The sequence below is a fragment of the Dromiciops gliroides genome, chromosome 3 (genome assembly GCF_019393635.1).
Source record: "Dromiciops gliroides isolate mDroGli1 chromosome 3, mDroGli1.pri, whole genome shotgun sequence".
In the NCBI taxonomy this organism is placed as follows: Eukaryota; Metazoa; Chordata; class Mammalia; order Microbiotheria; family Microbiotheriidae; genus Dromiciops; species Dromiciops gliroides.
The window spans coordinates 316,480,276-316,498,627 of record NC_057863.1 but is presented as its reverse complement, the minus strand read 5'-3'; the positions used below and the strand labels follow the sequence as shown (position 1 = coordinate 316,498,627).

The 18,352-nt window shown below is 39.8% G+C and overlaps 1 protein-coding gene across 1 annotated transcript in view; it reads right to left on the bottom strand.

The window, feature by feature from the left end:
• DZIP3 (DAZ interacting zinc finger protein 3) overlaps positions 1-16,300 on the bottom strand; it is a 124,287-nt gene extending 107,987 nt beyond the window's left edge. The window contains exons 1-2 of the mRNA XM_043991130.1: positions 16,183-16,300; positions 6,871-6,940 (exon numbers count right to left, since the gene is read on the bottom strand). Coding sequence (XP_043847065.1) covers positions 6,871-6,930 — 60 coding nt within the window. The 5' untranslated portion in view covers positions 6,931-6,940; positions 16,183-16,300. The remainder of the gene's footprint in view (positions 1-6,870; positions 6,941-16,182) is intronic.
• Positions 16,301-18,352: the final 2,052 nt, after the last annotated feature.

Here is an 18,352-nt window from a genome sequence, read left to right as displayed (position 1 = left end):
CATTTTTGGAGTGAGAGAGGAAGAAACTGGACTATGTCCAGCAATTGTGCTCTACATAGCTGCTCTCATAAGCAAACTATGGGCTTCCTGAATATATTTGGCTGTTCTCTCAGCCTCCATCAGGGTATCTTAGATGTACCTGTTTCTCCTCCTGTTGTACATATATTCTCTCCAGGGCCTGCAACGTAGAATTGAACCATCTCCATTAAGATCATTGTAAGAGCAATTAGTCTCTGAAATGGTAAGTTTCCATAAATCATAAATCTCGTATTAATTTCACCAAAGACAATTTGATGGTAAAAATGCGTGCTACACTGCATAACTTAGGATATACTTGAAATATATATATAATCCCAAACCATAACCAGAGGTACAGTCACATATGACATACAAATGATAAATGAATGTAAATGACTGATATTATTAAACATTATTACAGAATCTTCATTAAGCAAGTAAACCACATCATCTTGTCCATGAATTCTCTTTCTAGTACAATGTCAATAACAGATACTTGAAATGATAAACAATTTATCAAAAGGAAATAAAACATCAGCGAGACTCAATATGTTCATTAATTGCCTTATAAATCAAGCAATAAGGTTCAATAACCCTTTCTAAAAGACAGAGCCATGTGTTCTTGGTGGAGAAGTTCTTCATCTGTAGGAGGAAAAGCTTGTTTAAGGTAAAAGCTTATAATGCTAGAATTTCGGGTACACCACATTTTTTAAACTGGTTATCCAATTCTCTGCATCTGGTATAGAAAAAAAGGCAGAGCAGAGGTCTATCACTGTGAAGCATGTAGCCTCACAAGGGATTGAAGAAACTATGGTGGCAGGATTAGGGACTATAGCATGTCTAGGAATAACAATTGTTAATTGCTCTAAGATCTTGTACAAAACGATCAACAGGTTTGCCATCTGGGCCAGGCTTGGGTTTTTTAACTGGCAAAATGGGAGTATTACATGGAGAATGATGGCGTGGGACAATAATGCCCTGACTTTTCAGAGCCTCAATTATAGGGGTGATCCCTTCTATAGCTTCTTTAGACAATGGATACTGTGAAATGGATGGAGGTGGTCCCCCTTTAACTTTAACAGTAACAGGCATAGCAGATTTAAGGAGCCCCACTTCAGTAGAGGATGAGGCCCATAGGGACTCAGGAATGTCAGAGGGGATTTTGGATGTATCCCCTACTGCTCCTTGAGCACCTGCAATCAAAATTGGTAATAGATGAACAGTATCCTCTGGCAACCACAGAGAGACAGCCCCATCTGGAACACAAGATATGGTTACACAAGATAAGTTTACAAAGGAGATCACGACCTAATAAATTTACAGGGGCATCAGGCATAAGTAAAAATGAATGTTCTACAGTTAAAGGCCCCATAGATACCATACAAGGGGTTTATTCTGCCACTCTTTGGGCCTTACTTGAGATTCCTACCACATTTAAAGATCCAATAGCATTGTATCCAGGGTCTGGTTTATGCACTAAGACTGATTTAGAGGCTCCTGTATCTACAGACAATCATAATACGAGTCCCCAACTTTGAGGGTCACATGGGGTTCGTTACTCTGGGAAGGTGAATGGATTGGTATAAGAGGGTTCAAAAATTCAAGATCTGGAAAAGTAAAGCTTTCTATATTTATTCTCCACTCCTCCCCTAGACACTGTCAGTCCTGTGTCTCCCTCTGAGGGATTCTAGAGTTACCCCGATTCTGATTCTGTCCTTCTGTACCTCCCTGATAGGGTCTACAATTATACTGATTCTGGTTGTAATAAAGTCTGTAATTATCTTGGTTGTTTCCTTTCTGGTAAAAATTTCCATAATTATTCTGGTTTCTCCTGAAAAAATATTCCAGACCCTCAGTTACTGCCCACCTGAGTTCTTGCTTTCTAATTCTACATTCTCTCAATGAGTGTCCTTGTTTTTCACAGTACTGACACACCTTAGGGGTTTTGTCCTGACCTTTAAATGCCTGACCTGAAAGTGCTGGTGCCAGAATGCTTTGCTTAGCCATATTATCTTCATTTGCCTCAAAGATATAGGTGGCAATTTCTTTAAGCCTTTCTACAGCCATATCTTTCCAGCCTGGACACTGTCAAAAAAAATTTACAGATTTCTGGCAATGATTGATATACAAATATATTACATACAATATAGGAGTCTTTTGAGTCTAGTGGGTCCAGTCTTGTAAATTGCCTAGCAGCTTCACAAAGTCTATCATAAAGTCTACTAGGTTGTTCATTAGGCTCCCGAGCGAGTTTTAAAAATTTTTGCCAGTTGTCAGATTTCTTAGAACAGGATTCCATTCCTTTCAGTAGCATTTCCCTAGCATTTTTAATTCTTGGAATTGCTATGGATCGTTATAATCCCAGTTTGGCTCCTGGAGAGGCCACTCTGCTAATGCTTCCCCAGAGGCCACCAAGGAATTTCCTGCTGTGACAATATCTGCAATTTCACTAGGGGATAGTATAATTTCCATAAGACAAGTGGGTTGATATGTATTAAATATAGATCTTAACTGGGAAATAACTGACTTTGGATTCTGATCAAACCTAGGTATAAGTTTCTTCCATGCACACAGATCCTTTGGACTGAATGGGCTATATATTTTACGCTGTACTCCTCTGCGGGCTGTAACATTCTGTAGGGGGAGCAGTTTCTGTTGATCTGATTCTAAAGACTGGTCTAAATCTGTTTCTGAACTCAGGTCATCTCCAATAGAGGGACCTGTACTGGTATCCCTCTGAACATGTGGTCTACTATGATCATATTGTAAAAGAAAATTAATTATTAATAATCTAATCTAGTCTGAAAAATTTGCATAATTTTTGGATTTACTGCTGTTAATTTAATGTGGGCCGTTTATAAGGTTCCACCACATTGCTCCACTCCCAAATTGATAAGCAAAATATTAAGAAGCCTCTTAACTAAATAATCAAAGCAGAGTTTATTTATGAGATACTATTTAAAATTAAGAATACAGGGAAATAAAATGTACAACCTGACTGCATTGCGGTGCATCTCTTTCCACTGTGTCTCTTTCCCACCTGCTGCGCTTGGAACTTCTTTAATACAATAAGGGCCTTAGCCGCCTCTTGCTTAGGGCACTCAGGTCCTTTATTCTAACTAGGAGCCCCTTTCACTTTGTAAATCCCCTTGCTTCTAACTTTCCTCTCCTTACTGTCACTACTGAACCCCTGTGTTTCTCTCTCACTGACCTTCTGTTTGTCTGCTCCATCAGTCTGCCCTTTGGCCTCTCTTTTCTCTGCTCCTAGTTCTTTATCCTTCTCCTGCGTCCTTGTAGCCCCCTGTCTCTCGTCTGCCATCTGTTCTAATCTCGTCAGCGGCCAGTCCTCTTCTCTGCCTCTTTCCTGAGTCTAACCCCCAGGTCTATATATATCTTTCTTTTCTCCACTCAAATCTCAGGGCTTTTTGTACCCACACACCAAGCTAATCCGCCAGCCAGAGCTGTGGCTGGGGCTGGGGGGATGCTCGAGCATTCCGTGCCTCAGCACAGGCTATCCAGGATCTTTCGGATAGCTCTGCTCAGGTCGGAGGGAGCTGGGGGCTTTTTTTCCCCAGCTGTCAGCCCATGGGGCTATTTGGCTCAGCTGAAGCAGAGGGGGAGGGGCACCAGCACCTCCCACATAGAAGAGACCCTGAGGGCCTAAGGCTTTCTAATCTCAGCCTAAAGGTAGGGTCCCCAAATCAAAATAAATTTCCACAATATCCCTTCCTCTCTTTACAGCTTTTTTGGAAAAAATACCACATTGTAATAATGACAATAACAAGAATAAAATTTATAGCCATTTGAGCTATAATGATAGTGGTATAGTAAATTTCGAATTTGGTTGTAATGCTTCCAGTAATATTGTATATGTGCTCAGTGGGAAAGATAAACTCTCCCATACCATTGTTCCAAAGATTTTTTTACTGTGTTTGTGAGGAGGAAACCAGCAATGCCATGAATAAGTATTGAGCAGGCCAACAGTTTAAATCGGGGCAGTATGCTGTCCCAAAATATGCCAATTAGAATATACAAGGGGGGAGCCAAATATTCAATCATCCTGTAGTTCAAAATGAACCGGCTTTTCTCTGACCAGCAAGATAAACACTAAGGTTTTTTAAGAGCAAGGGAGATTGCCTAAGGGAGCAGTGGGGGAGGGGCAAGAAGGTCCCCCAGGTTAGTTGGCTCATGGCCAAATAAAAGGGAAGGGGTGGGGTTAAAGAAATTCACTAGGTTAATCAACTCCTGGTTGACTCGCCAAAAACTGTGGGGACTAATTTTTAATTGGTGTTAGCTAAGCGGCTTGCCACAATATTGGGGCAAGGAAGGAGACCGGCAGCGTCCCTCAAAACAGAACAGAATTTATTTTAACAAGAACAAACTTAAAAAAACCCACAGGTGGCAGCTAGGATAAAGCACTGGCCCTGGATTCAGGAGGACCTGAGTTCAAAGCCAGCCTCTGACACTTGACACACTAGCTGTGTGACCCTGGGCAAGACACTTAACCCCAATTGCCTCACCAAAAAAAAAAAAAAAACTCACAGACACCCTTGAATTTTAACAGACCCTTTCAAGTCCCAAGTTAAGAACCCTATTATATGGGTTGCTTCTTTCTAATTCTCAAATTCTGTGATTCTTTTCATCAAATATTTTTAAAAGCTGTCTTAATGTAGTAATAATTTATAGTAATATTGTAGTGATTTGGCCTTGGAACAACAAGAGCTTATTAATGTTTATTGATTGATCAATCAAACAAAAGGTTTTTTTAAACCCATGTAGCTATACAATATTTCATTCTCTCAATTACCAGCAGAGACAAATGATAAATTAGAACACTGCTTTTACTGCTACATTGTAATTCTCTTAATCATTATTGAAAGAAGAATTTATACTGTAACTTACTTACTTCCATGGCATTTATATATTATTAATGAACTTGGTTGAAACAAAAAATATATGCCTTGGGGCGGCTAGGTGGCACAGTGGATAGAGCACCGGCCCTGGAGTCAGGAGTACCTGAGTTCAAATCCAGCCTCAGACACTTAACACTTACTAGCTGTGTGACCTTGGGCAAGTCACTTAACCCCAATTGCCTCACTGAAAAAAAAAAAAATTCCTTCATAACATTAGACCCTCAATCCATGTTTGGAAATCTGATTCCACAAAGCGACAGGTTGTCACACCAACAATTTCTCCTTCTGTCCCACATAGTTGTTTATAAAGGTTTTTCTTTTCTCAATCTGATTCCCATAATTCTTGCTTTAGCTCAATTTGCTTATGCTTCTTATTTCAAGTATGTTATGTTCTCTTTATCAGTCATGTAGGGGGCAACTAGGTAGTACAGTGGATAAAGGACCGGCCCTGGATTCAGGAAGACCTGAGTTCAAATCCGGCCTCAGACACTTGACACTTACTAGCTGTGTGACCCTGGGAAAGTCACTTCACCCTCATTGCCCCACAAAAAAGTCCAAAAAACAAAAAAGTCATGTAGCTAGCTAGTGAATGCTAGACTTAATGTTATTTCACATTTAATTACTTAGTAGCCATACACACACACACACCCCAACACATAAACTTTGCTTCAGCATTATAATACATTTATTAACAATTAGGATCAATCTTCATAAGACTACACAAATTAGATAATATAATAAGACTATAAATTTTGATCAATCTTTATAATAACGCCATAGATTATTATTATATACCATATAATTCATCAAATATTATATTACCACTGACTGTGGGAGTTGGTGAGTTATAAGTTAAAGGGCTGATTTTTGAGGCTTACCTTTCTCCTATAGAATGGAAGTCATATTAACAAAGCTGAAAGAAAGGAAAGGTGGGGCAGCTAGGTGGCGCCTAGATAGAGCACCGGCCATGGAGTCAGGAGAACCTGAGTTCAATCCAGCCTCAGACACTTAACACTTACTAGCTGTGTGACCCTGGGCAAGTCACTTAACCCCAATTGCCTCACTAAAAAAAGAAAGGAAAGGGAAAGGAAGCTACACATCTAAATTTTAGCATTCATCCAAAGATACACCCATCCATTCCATCCATTCAACAAATACTTAAGGAACTTCTACCAAGGCCAAAGCACTTTGCTAAGTGCTGACAACAGACCATAAATTCTGAAAGGGAAAGTGCTATACTAGGCAGGAGCCACTAAATGCAACCCAAGTTATGAGGTACCGAACATTCAAACAAAAAATAAAAGTAACAACAGAATAAACTCATATAACTTCAGAGATTTTTTTTTTTTAATCTCTTATCAAGGTATGTTTAAAGGTACGATTCAGCCTGGAATCCTACAACTTCTAGCTTTCAATCTATGGAGCTGAACAGTGAGAACTGATATTCAGAATATTAACTCACACTTATAAGGTATACAAAGTATTTTCCTCATAATAAGCCCATAAAGTAAATAGTACAATATTATTTTCATTTTACAGATGAGGAAATTGAAGCTTAAAAAGGTTTAACTGGCCATGCTAGCCACTGTTAGATTGGCCAAATTAAATTCATTCTTCACTCTCATTTAAATTTTTTTTTCATTTTTATTTTCAGTTCCAAATTTTCTCCTCCCTCCAGCCCCTCTCACACCCACTGAGAAGGGAAATAACACTCATATACTGACCTTGATAAGCTATAAGCTTTTCAACCATCAAAGTAATATTCAAATAGGTTCATTATACAATATTCTATTTACTAAAGCAGAAAAAGGGCTTCATATAAAGATTATATAACAGATATTGAAATAGAAAGTTCAACTGATTTCTCATTCCAATCAAAGTTTTTATTATTTTCTGAAAAGTCCTTTAACAAGTGGCTAAAATAACTATTTACTCTTACCATTTGATTAGCTGACATCTTCATTTGTTTCTCAGTTTTTCTCTTAGTGTGATTCTCCATAGTTGAATTCCTAGTATTAGGTTCAATGGAAAGTAAAAGAGAAAAGTTTACTCAAAACACAGAATACAATCATCTTGGTTAACTTCACAGCTCCTGACTTGTTGAAACCTAGTAAGAAAGTCTCAAAGACTTCACCATGCTGTCCAAAAGATAGTTGATGTTAAGATGTCATATCTTTTTGGGAAATCAGGGCAAAGCAAAGAAATCTTTGCTTTTCCATTACTGGATGTTAGTAGATACCACAAAGACTTAGTACAAGACACTCTGAATCTTTAGCAGTTATAACAGCAAACGAAAAGAAAAAAAAAGATTACTCTAAGTCATAATTCCAAATTAATTTGAATGGAATGGTCCCCTGAAATTACTTTTTTTTTTTCAGTAGAGATGACACTCTCTAAACAAACTGTATTTTAAACAACCCAGCATTTTTTAAGTTGATCACTTGGTTTTCTCTTTAAGTCAGCCTCTGGGCTCTCATCCCCTTTGGATAATCAGGTTTTCAGAAATAATTAGTGTTCAAGAATATTCTATGGTCAACATCTAAAGTGAACTGATGTTGAAAAACAATTAACTATTATAGGAAAAGCAATGGCCTGCTGTTTTTTAATTTCCTTATCTGGACAATGATTCAAATTGGAAACCAATATATTAATGGCTTATGTCATAGCAGAAAAAACACACACACTAAATCAAGTTCAATTTAACAAACATTTATTAAGTGCTACACACCGGGCACACAGGAGGAAGCAAAATAGCTTCATAAAGAGATCTAGTTGTGAAGCCACCAATACCACCACTGGTTTTTTTTTAATTAATTTGCTATTAATATCACACAAGTTTGGGGCAAGCGTATATTAATTTATTAATATCATACCAGTAAAGGATTGACCACTTATCTCCCTTACTTCTCATGGTCCCAGGCCTAAGTGGTAGAGAAAGCAGAGAGTTTCAGCATGCCAGTTAGCAAGAGCAAGAGAAAAGCTCCAGAACACCAATGCTGTCCTAAAAGAGAGTCTAAACCTGTAACAATTGGAATGACGCCACCCGCTGGAGACCCACTGTAGGAAAGCTCCACCATGAGGAGAAGGTCTCTGAGGGCAAGACCATGCGGTCTTTTCTTTGGCGTCAGGAAGTGATGTTTGCTTGTGGAAGGAAGAAGGGGGAGGCTGGCGCTCTTACTTGCTCTCTTTCCTGAGGACTCTGGTGGAGAAGGCAGCTAGAAATGCGCTCTTCCTTTAATAGATAGATGAATCTAGGCCTTGCTCTCTCTCTTTACCAAATTCTTATTCTCCTTAATAAATGCTTAAAAGTCTAACTCTTGCTAAAGCTTATAATTTGTTGGCAACTACTCATTAGATATTTTAGACAGACTAGCTAGAATTTTAGCCCCTTACAAACCCAAAAGACTCTAATGGTATCTTCCAAGGGTTTTTAATCCTCTTTTGATAGAGGTGGGTCATTATACATTGATCAAAGCTAATTGGTTAGCATCATTCAATTCCATTGGTTGACAAGACCAAAAGGCGGTCTACATTAAAATCCATGGGGAAACTTACTAGCTGTTTGACCCTGGGCAAGTCACTTAATCCTCATTGCTCCACCAAAAAAAAAAAAAATCCATCAGGAAAAAGAATGCAAAAGACCCTCACTGAAGTTGCTCAAGGCCAAGTTCATTATATAGGCATGGTTTAATCCCATCAGTCTTGTTCTCTTGGGTTTGTTCCAGATCAAGGCAAACTGGACTTTCTGGAGTGGGGAAGGGGAGAAAGCACTGAGAAACTGATCTCTGGGTCCCCCAGTAAATCCATTACTAATAATTATTTTCTCACTGAAACATATTGGTAATGAGGAAAAACTCTCTAAGTCTATAAATTGAAGCTCTGTATAGGGGGACATTTCCTCACCAGTAAAAGTTCCCTTACACTTGTTATAGGGCCTAGCACCCCAGAAGTTCTCTGGGGTACATCAAAGAAACTTCTCCTTGAGAAACTAAACCAAAGAATCTGATTACACCTAAAGAGATAAGTAGAACATGATCAGGACTGAGCTAGCTCGGAGACCATCACCCTTCATTCCAGTCTCCCCCACCCCTGGGGAGATAAGATTGGGTGTGTCTGCTGCCTTTGTGCTGGGAGGAGGAGAGAGATGGTTTGAGAGATCCACAGCCACCCCTCACCCAATTCCCCCAGTCACCACCAGTGGAGGATGGCCCTCCCTCAATAAGGGAATCTTCCACGGTCAGATGATCACTTCCATCAGTCCTCTATAAAAGTATCTGCCTGGGTAGCTAGGTGGTGCAGTGGATAAAGCACCAGCCCTGGATTCAGGAGTACCTGAGTTCAAATCTGGCCTCAAACACTTAACACTTACTAGCTGTGTGACCCTGGGCAAGTCACTTAACCCCAATTGCCCTGCAAAAAAACAAACAAAAAAAAAAAGTATCTGCCTGTCTCCTGCTTGAGGAGATTGGCATCTCAGAGCCACGTTCCATGCCATGCCTTGCCCCCATGGTTTCCCTTCTCCTCTTGGTTTCCCTTCCCCAGCCCCTAAAACAACTATTATCTTGAAAAAAAGGGAGAAAAAAAACTATTATCTTATTCTACTGGATTTGTGTGCAAGAGGATGTAATTCTTTAAAGAGGAATTCCTAAGAACCCCAAACCCCTACCCCTTTCCCAAACCCCTACCCTATTTCCCCACAACAAACTGATGAAAGCACATGACAGACACTGTTCTAGGCACTAGGGGGTATTAAAAACAAAACCACAAAGTCCCTCCCCTCAAAGAGTTAATATTCTATTGACCAAATATTGCATTGAATGAATATATTCATCTGGGGAGTGTTGATACTTTAATGTTTTGGGTTTTGGGGGGTTTTTTTGTTGTTGTTTTTGGTGAGGCAATTGGGGTTAAGTGACTTACCCAGGGTCACACAGCTAGTAAGTGTTAAATGTCTGAGGCCGGATTTGAACTCAGGTCCTCCTGACTCCAGAGCCAGATGCTCTATCCACTGCGCCACCTAGCTGCCCCAATACTTTAATGTTTAACCTTCCTAGTCAAGTAACAGCAACAAAAACACCATCAGCAATCATTCATATAGCACTTTAAAGTTTGCAAAGAGCTTTTCACCTGCTATCTCTTTTGTTCCTCACAACACTGCAAAATAGGTAATATTATTATCCCCATTTGCAGATGAGGAAACTGAGGCCAAGAGGTTGGGTGACTTACCCTGGGTCACTCAGATACTAAGTAGGTATCTGAGGGAGAATTTGAACTTGTTTACTGCTCCACTTAGCAGTCTAGTATCTGGCACATCTTTCAAGTTGCTCAGATATTCCTCTGTTTCTCTCAGTAAAATTTTAAACAGCTATATATATTCTGTTTGTACAGATCAAATACAGTTCTTCATGGATTAATGAAGATATTTGGGGTTTTTTGTAATTTTAATTAATAGGATGTGTTTTTTCTGATATTTCTTAGTCTTATCAGTGGAATATAAAATACAAATGACAGTTTGATATTCTTTGTCCACTACCTTGCTGAAAGCTCTTGTTTTTTCCCAGAGTCCCCTGTATTTTCTGGGTATAACATTAAAACATCTGCAAATACTATTTTAACCTCTGTTCCACATGTTCATTCTTTAATTAACTTTTCTTATCTCAATATGATTCTTTTAATAGCTGAGCCTTTTTTTTCTTCCATAAATACTTTAACAGACTAGATAGCTGCAAGTCCTCCCTTACACTCTCAGATCATTTGCTTCTGATTTCAGTTCATCTATCAATTCACTCCCAATTCTGGTCATCATGACTCATGTATCATCAATAGAGATTTCCCACAAAACTTCTTTTGGCTGCCCCTCTTCATCCACTTTTAAAAATAATACTTGGGGGGCAGCTAGGTGGCGCAGTGGATAGAGCACCGGCCCTGGAGTCAGGAGGACCTGAGTTCAAATCTGACCTCAGACACTTAACACTTACTAGCTGTATGACCCTGAGCAAGTCACTTAACCCCAATTGCCTCACTAAAAAAAAAAAAAGTGGAAGAAGAAACTGAGGCCCAAAGTGAGTTTCCTAAGATCAGCCAGGTAATAAATAAGTGGAAAAAGGATGACCAAAAATCTGTGCCATGCTGTTTGAATATTGAATATTTGAATATTGAATATTTATTGAATATCAATTCAATAAATACTTTGTAAGCATCCGTTTTGAATATACACTGTTGGATTCTGTGAGAAAAGAAGGAAGAAAAACTGAGTCAGAATTTTTAATGATTTGCCTAAAATTTCACATTTTCTGATTCCCAGTGCAAGCTCAGTCATTGTACCTGTGGTTTACATAAAGATTCATGAAAACCAAGGTACCTTAAGGCAATTCAAAGGGTTCTTTAAAAAGAAAGTGAGGGGGCAGCTAGGCGGCACAGTGGATAAAGCACAGGCCCTGGATTCAGGAGAACCTGAGTTCAAATCTGACCTCAGACCCTTGACACTAGCTGTGTGACCCTGAGCAAATTGCTTAACCCTCATTGCCCCCACACACACATACACACAAAAGTGAAATTACAACAAACCTATTTGTTTCTTTGTGTCATGTCATTTCCACATTACAACCCAATACTAAAACAGAGGCTGAATTCCCAAGCAATGAACAATATTGCATAAGAATTATGCTACCTCCCAAAGTTTGGAAAATGCTTGGGAAGGCAAGAAAAATAAACCTAACAAGGTTGTTGTGAAGACTAAACAAGAAACACACACACAAAATGTGTTGCAAACCCCAAAGTATATATTAATGCTAAGCTATCATCATATTATTATTACTCACAAGGATTTTATTCTAATGGGGGAGACAAGTACATATATAAATAAATAGAGCATCAATGTAAAGTAAATAAAGTTATGAGGAAATGTAACATCCCTAAAAAAAAAATACCTCATAAGAAGGATAAAACTATTACATACAGACTATGTCCGTATGACCAAAGTGAAATGGCCAGTTAGTTGTATAAGACTAATACTATAGTTGATCAATCTGAAGAATTTGAGTCCCAGGCCTCACTTTACTTTTAAATTAGGATGTCATCTGGTTGGCTCATGAATGTCAACACATCCATAGGGCTTGTGGAGATCTAGTGGGGGGGAAGGCAGTTTTTCTGAAGGTCCCCACATGTGAGGAGAGCCCCTGAGTTCTACTTGTTAAGATGAAAACTTGTAAAGAGCTTTCATTTGGTGACTTTAGAAGTAGCACTGGGGGCAGCTAGGTGGCGCAGTGGATAGAGCACCGGCCCTGGAGTCAGGAGTACCTGAGTTCAAATCCGGCCTCAGACACTTAACACTTACTAGCTGTGTGACCCTGGGCAAGTCACTTAACCCCAATTGCCTCACTAAAAAAAAAAAAAAAAAAAAGAAGTAGCACTGTATTGAGTCCCCTGGTGGCAGATCTGACAGTAAGGAGGACATTTTAGCTCCCTAAAAATCAGTCATCCAAAAAAACTATGCAAACTATAAACCACTCTGTCACTGGGAGAGGTTCAAACAGAGCATGCTCTGACACATCTGACTTATGCTCAGTTACCATCCCCCCAGCAACTTGAATTTGATGAATTGCTCTGAGTCATTCTCCAGTTTCCCAAAGATATGGTAAAAGAACAAATGTGTTTTCAAAGGGCAACAGATTCTTATCTTTTGTGCCACCTTTTTTCCCATCCTCCACAAAGTGGCAAATTTCTAAATCAAAGGATCATGGAATTTTGTGCTGGAAAAGACATAAATTATCTAGTTCAACTTCTTATTTTTTTAATTCAAGTGTATTTTAGTTTTAATCCAATCAATCAACATTTATTAAGCACCTACTACGTGCCAGGCACCATTCTAAGTGCTAGAGATACAAAAAGAGGTAAAATAGCACCTGCCCTCAAGAAGCTTACAATCTAAAGGGGGAGAGAATATTGCAAATATTTACAAAGCAATATACACAGGATACATGGGAAACAATAGAAGGAAGGCATTAAAATTAAGAGGGAATGGAAAAGGATTCCAGTAAAGAAAGGATTTTAGTTGAGACTTAAATCTACTTCCACCCATTGGGAAGGCAAGAAAAATAAAACCCATTATAAATATGTATAGACATGCAAAACAAATTTCTCTTATTAGCCATGTTTCCAAGAAATGTCCCACTTTTTACATTTGAGGAAACTGAGACCCAGGGGGATGAAGTATCTGTTTAGCCCAACGTCATATAGCTATATCTGAATTCATCAATTCGACTGACTACTAACTCTGGCCTTATTGAACATGAAATAATATTCATGTTAACTTTCAATGCTGCTGTTAAAGACAGCGTGTTTTTGTTTTGTTGCTTTTTAAGCAACTGCATATATAATGAAGAAAACACTTGTTCCTAATTTAGAGGACCTATGTTCAAATCCTACCTTTATCACTTCCTAGCTACATGACCTTGGGCAAGTTATTTGTAAAATGAGGGGGCTGTGCTAGACGGTCTCTGAGATCCCTTCTATGACTCGTGAAACAGCATAAATATTTTTTTAAGGATGCGGAATATCCCAAAGGTATGACACCCTTCATGAAGTTGGAGAGATGGTAGCCTAAATAGGACCAAATAATTGGTCTGTGTGGTTCAAAATTCTCATTGCCAGTGGGGTACTAAGAACTGTGTAGTAAAGCAACTAAGATAATGGGAAAGCAGGGCATATCCATGCACATAAGGTATTTCTTTTTCTTGAATGACATAAATATTGTCACTTTTTTATTATCTGCTCTAATCAAAGGCCAATCACTACAAATAACTGATTACCAAGTCAACTGTTTAGAACTCTGAAAAGTATTTTTCTCATGTAAACAATATTAAACATGATGGTTAAACTCTCAAGCCTAGAAGGTGAGTACCTTCTTAGGCCTAGATCCAGTGAATCCCTGACATTCAAGGCAGGTTACTTGTCACTATGCTAATTTCTGTCACAGTACCTTCCCTACCTGTCTTACCGGAAAGCAACATTATCTTTCCCTCCCCTCTGCCCTCCACCACCAACCAGAGGGAAAGTGGTATATTAGGGAAGGTCTTAGTGGTGAAGAGAAGTAGCAAGAGGCACAGATAAGTGATGAAGTATATAGACAATCAGCCCTGGAGTCAGGAAGATTTCAGTTTAAATGTGGCCTTGACACTTAACTAGCTGTGTGACTCTTAGGCAAGTCACTTAACCCTATTGCCTCAGTTTCCTCATCTGTAAAATGAGATGGAGAAAGAAATGGCAAACCACTCCAGTATCTCTGCCAAGAAAACCCCAACTGGCATCACAGAGAGTTGAACACAACTGAAAAATGACTGAATGCTTGCCCCAGCAAGCCTAGATGTCAAGGCAGAAATCTTTATTATTTCCAGGTTCTGACAAAGAGGCTAGCGCTCCATTTTTTACCTTGCTAGGGTTCCATTTTCTCTTAGAGCTGTAGGTTATACCTGCCACAGTCTTTTATAAGTGTTGCCTATAAGGTACTTTGGTACATGAAATCCCCAATTTATAAAGTTGTGTTCTAAAACACAACTCTGAAAACTATTTTTCTCATGTAAAGAATATTACACATGGTGGCCTTACTCTCAAGCCAATCCACCTATGCCTATTTACTTCTGTCCGGGGAGAGGGAGTTAGGACCTATGGTTTCATTTTCATTTTCCAATGAGAATGACCCTCAGTCATTGCTGATCTGTACCTATTCTGCATCTTAGACTTGTCCATGAAATAGTGAACAAATGGTAGGTAACTCTAAGGACTGAACCCAAGCTGTCTGCAGCTATCAGTGTGTTGGGATGGTAGGAGGAACATATGAAAGAACGCCATTGGCATGAAGCTCTGTACTGCTATGGTGGCCATATTTTCACAAACCAAAGGAGAGGCATAAGGGGGGAAAATAATATTCCTTTTACAAAAATCACATTAAAAATAAATTTTCTTTTCTTGGATTCACACTTTTCCAGCAGGCAGAATTTACTGTATGCACAGGTTAGTAATGAATGCATAAGCAATCATCCCTATTGGACTTCCTGTAGGTATATGTTTGACTTTACACCTGTTTGATGTCACATACTGAAATCTGCAGGACGGACTAATTCTCAGGCAGTGTCATGTGATCTACTGATCCCTCTTTTCCTTCCCTCCCCACTCCCAATCACATTTCCTTGCCTGTGTTCTGCCGTTTGAAACTGAAAATCTTCTAATAGCTCACACCTTCCTTACTCACCCCCAGATTGAAATACTTCTTGCTCGCATAACTTACCCATTTAGAATCTCATGTGCGTGTGCGTGTGCGTGTGTGTGCGTGCGTGCGTGTGTGTGTGCGCGCGCGTTTAAAGCAAGTTTGCAGGGTTTCCCCCTGCTGTTTCTGGGTGCAGGCAGAAAGTCAGGAGGTGACGTTGGGGAGGAGGGACTAACTCGTTCTCTCTGCTCTATCTCATTCATAAAATCAGGTAAGGTATGGACATAAGCCTTAAGGATTAATCAAGATGATGCAATGAAAAGGTTTTTCTTGAGACTTATTGCCGTTTCCTTGGATTTCCCAAATTACATTAAGGACCAGAGTGGCTGCTGTGCTGAGACACCCACCCATTGATCTATCATTGACTAGGACCAAGTAGGGCTTCAATATGCAAAAAAAAAAAAAAAGCGCAACTAGCTCATTTCCTAAAATTGTTTGAGTGTAGGTTAAAGTTTTCCCCTCTTAAAGCTCTCTTTCAATCTGCTCCGGTTCATGATGGGCCCCAGAGAGTTGTAAAAGAGGAGGAATATTCAGGAAATATTGGGGTGGGGTCTTCAGCGTGGGAATCAGTCTTAAAAAAAAAAAAAGGCAGTTTCCAAACTACAGTAGGCCATATAAGTTACCCCCATACACTCTCAGTGTTGGGCTGAATTTTAAAAAGGTAGAGAAATGAATGAATACACTAAACTGTGCAATGATTGAATGAGGAATTAAGTAAATTTGGGTATTTTTTTTAGGGTACTTAAAAATCCGGAGGTAAAACTGTCCAGTAAAAATTGCCCTAAGGGAAACAACATTCCTTTACAAACCCCCATTTCTATCATTCACTACAGAATACAGATCTGCTGCAGCTTCAGAAGCCCAGAATTAGGACCAGAATCGTTTGGCAGAAGTAGCAGCAGCCCCATAGGGGCTGTGTTCCTAGAAACTGGCAGGATTAGACAAATATTTTAACAGGGCTCGGTTAAAATCACAAAATGTTCTTACCGTCCTAGGATAGAATTAGAGGTCTAAAATTCTTAGGCACCGACAAGACGTAGGTGAATCTGGGCTTCGTTACTGTGGTCACACCAGCAGGGACAAACTTTTGAAGCGACTATGAAACTGAAACCAACTCATTTGATCTTATTAACTGAGCCCTCCTTCCTGGAACTTGAGGGACCCGCCCCTTCCCAGCAACCTGTGCTCTCACAGTCAGGCTTGCTATGAATGTGACATATGAGGGTAGCCTAAAGTTCCCCCCACCCTTTGGGTTTTTTTTTTTTCCTTTTGCTTTTTAAAATACTGAACCTACATACACCTTTACCTACCTGGTCACCTAGCATAGTAAACAGCACTAACTTCATTTTTTTCTGTAGCACCTGGGAGCACCCAGCCCCCACTCTCAGAATGGATTCCATTAGACAAGGTTCCCCAATTTCAAAATACTATGATTTCAAAGCCACTCAAAATGAGAGTTCATGAAACGCTTCTTCTGATAGACTCACCTTTACTAGTTAACAAGAAGAAGCAGTTAATTCAAATCAAAGGTATTTTTTGAAACAGCAAAGAAAAAGAATAAAACATTTCCCCTATAAATTTGGGGCCCACTCTCCTTTAGATATAAACACTATTAATGGGAAAGAGTAAACACACAAGGGTGCCCCATGTGGAAAGTTACACACAGGGCTGTCTGGTGCTCTGGAATGGAAGGCCACTTCATAGCTTCTATACTGGCGAGGGGTTGCTGTTAATAAAAACAATAACAATAACATTAATAGCAAGAATTTCTATAATGCTGATTTCATCCCTGTTCTGACAGGCCTGCTCCTTATTAACCTTGAAGAGCACAAAGTCTCTGTAATGTGGGCTGGAATTTTGGGTCAAATTGATTGTGAGTTGTCCCAAAAGAATTACAAGACTCAGTGACTCAGTTTCCTAAGTTTTATCGCAATACTGTGGGTGACCACAGGGAGAGAACCAGAATATTGGAAAGGTATCTCTCAAATAAGGAAAGGAAAGACAGTTATATTTATAGTATGGATAAATTGATTATCAGTCTCATTATAATAATTTCCTCCTAGGGGAGGGCCTGTCCTACTCAATTCTCCACCTAGGGGTGTTACAAGGGAGGGCTTTTCCTAATTTGGAATTCCTAAGCCAACACCCTAGGAGGGTACCTTTTTCAGTGGAGGTGTGTTTTGGGGGCTTACACGTCATAAGATGAACCTGGGGACAAATTTGGCCTTTTCTGCACATGTCTCTTTCTGATTCCCATGGCTAGTTTCAAAACATATTCATTTTTCATTAGAATTTTCATAGGTTGTCTTTTTCCTTTATTGTTATTTTGACCTGACCTGTTCTGGTCCGTTATGGATGTTGATCACTATGGGTAGTAGAACCTAACATAAGTTATCCATTAACTGGGATCTGACTCCCTTTTAGAGCTAAGATCTATATTAGAGCTTGGGTCTTAGGTTTTTCTATTAACCCTTTTTTGCCTCCTACATCATGTGTAGATTACCGATAATTTCCCTGCATGTGTAGATTTCTAGCACCGGTTTGTGGAACTCCTGTCTGCTTTTGGCTTCAGCTGAAGACCGTCTTTTACTCGTTACCCCCCCCTCCCCCCCCCCCCACACACTCATGGGTTATGGGGTTTTCTTTTTTTTTTTTTTTAAGTGAGGCGATTGGGGTTAAGTGACTTGCCCAGGGTCACACAGCTAGTAAGTGTTAAGTGTCTGAGGCCAGATTTGAACTCAGGTACTCCTGACTCCAGGGCCGGTGCTCTATCCACTGCGCCACCTAGCTGCCCCCAAAGAGAATAATTCTAACCCCTTTTTTGCTTGGCTAGGTGCCACCTAGCTGCCCCTGGTTATGGGGTTTTCAAGGAGGACTGACACCTCTTGTGTGAGGGGTTTGCCAGTCCTTTTTAGGGCTACTTATTCACCTTTGGTGTCCTCCTGGAACTCAACTCTCACCTGTGGCTGCAAGAAGCTGTAGCATGCGCAGAGACCACGCTCCAGTAAACCATCTCAGCAGATGGGCTAGACCAGGCTGAGGGTAACTGACGGGACCTCAAACCGGTCAGTGAGTTGGGAGGGGTGTCCATCCCAAGCATGTGAAATCTTCCCCCACTGGAATGTATGGATGAGAACAGTTTTTTCCAAGGGCCTTG